The sequence below is a fragment of the Eimeria mitis genome, genomic scaffold (genome assembly GCF_000499745.2).
Source record: "Eimeria mitis Houghton genomic scaffold, Emh_scaff1915, whole genome shotgun sequence".
Taxonomy (NCBI): Eukaryota; Apicomplexa; class Conoidasida; order Eucoccidiorida; family Eimeriidae; genus Eimeria; species Eimeria mitis.
In genome coordinates, this window is record NW_013570237.1 from 2,694 (window position 1) to 2,976 (window position 283).

The 283-nt window shown below is 63.6% G+C and overlaps 1 protein-coding gene across 1 annotated transcript in view; it reads right to left on the reverse strand.

Annotated features, from left to right (window-relative positions):
- The window catches only part of EMH_0045780 (uncharacterized protein), a gene marked incomplete at both ends in the record, with an annotated part of 1,387 nt that overhangs the window by 279 nt on the left and 825 nt on the right, over positions 1 to 283 (reverse strand). Inside the window, one exon of the mRNA XM_013496097.1 lies at positions 32 to 282. Coding sequence (XP_013351551.1) covers positions 32 to 282 — 251 coding nt within the window. The remainder of the gene's footprint in view (positions 1 to 31; position 283) is intronic.

Here is a 283-nt window from a genome sequence, read left to right on the forward strand (position 1 = left end):
CTATAGCGGATCCCCAGGGTCCTTTGTGTACTTCTCCCCACTGCAGAGACTTAAGCTTAAGGAGGTCTATCCCCTCATAAGCAAACGCCAGCCGCAGGCGTTGGTGTTTCAGCTGCAGCCGCCGCTGCCGCCCGTAGTATCCCCGGTGAGCAAACGCTCGCTTACGAGACCTCTTATCGCTCCGTACTTTGTTGCAATAGTACCCACCAGGGGGCCCCCCTGTGGGGGCCCCCATGGGCAGGGGGGCCCCCAAGGGCGGGGGGGCCTCTACAGGGGGGGGGGG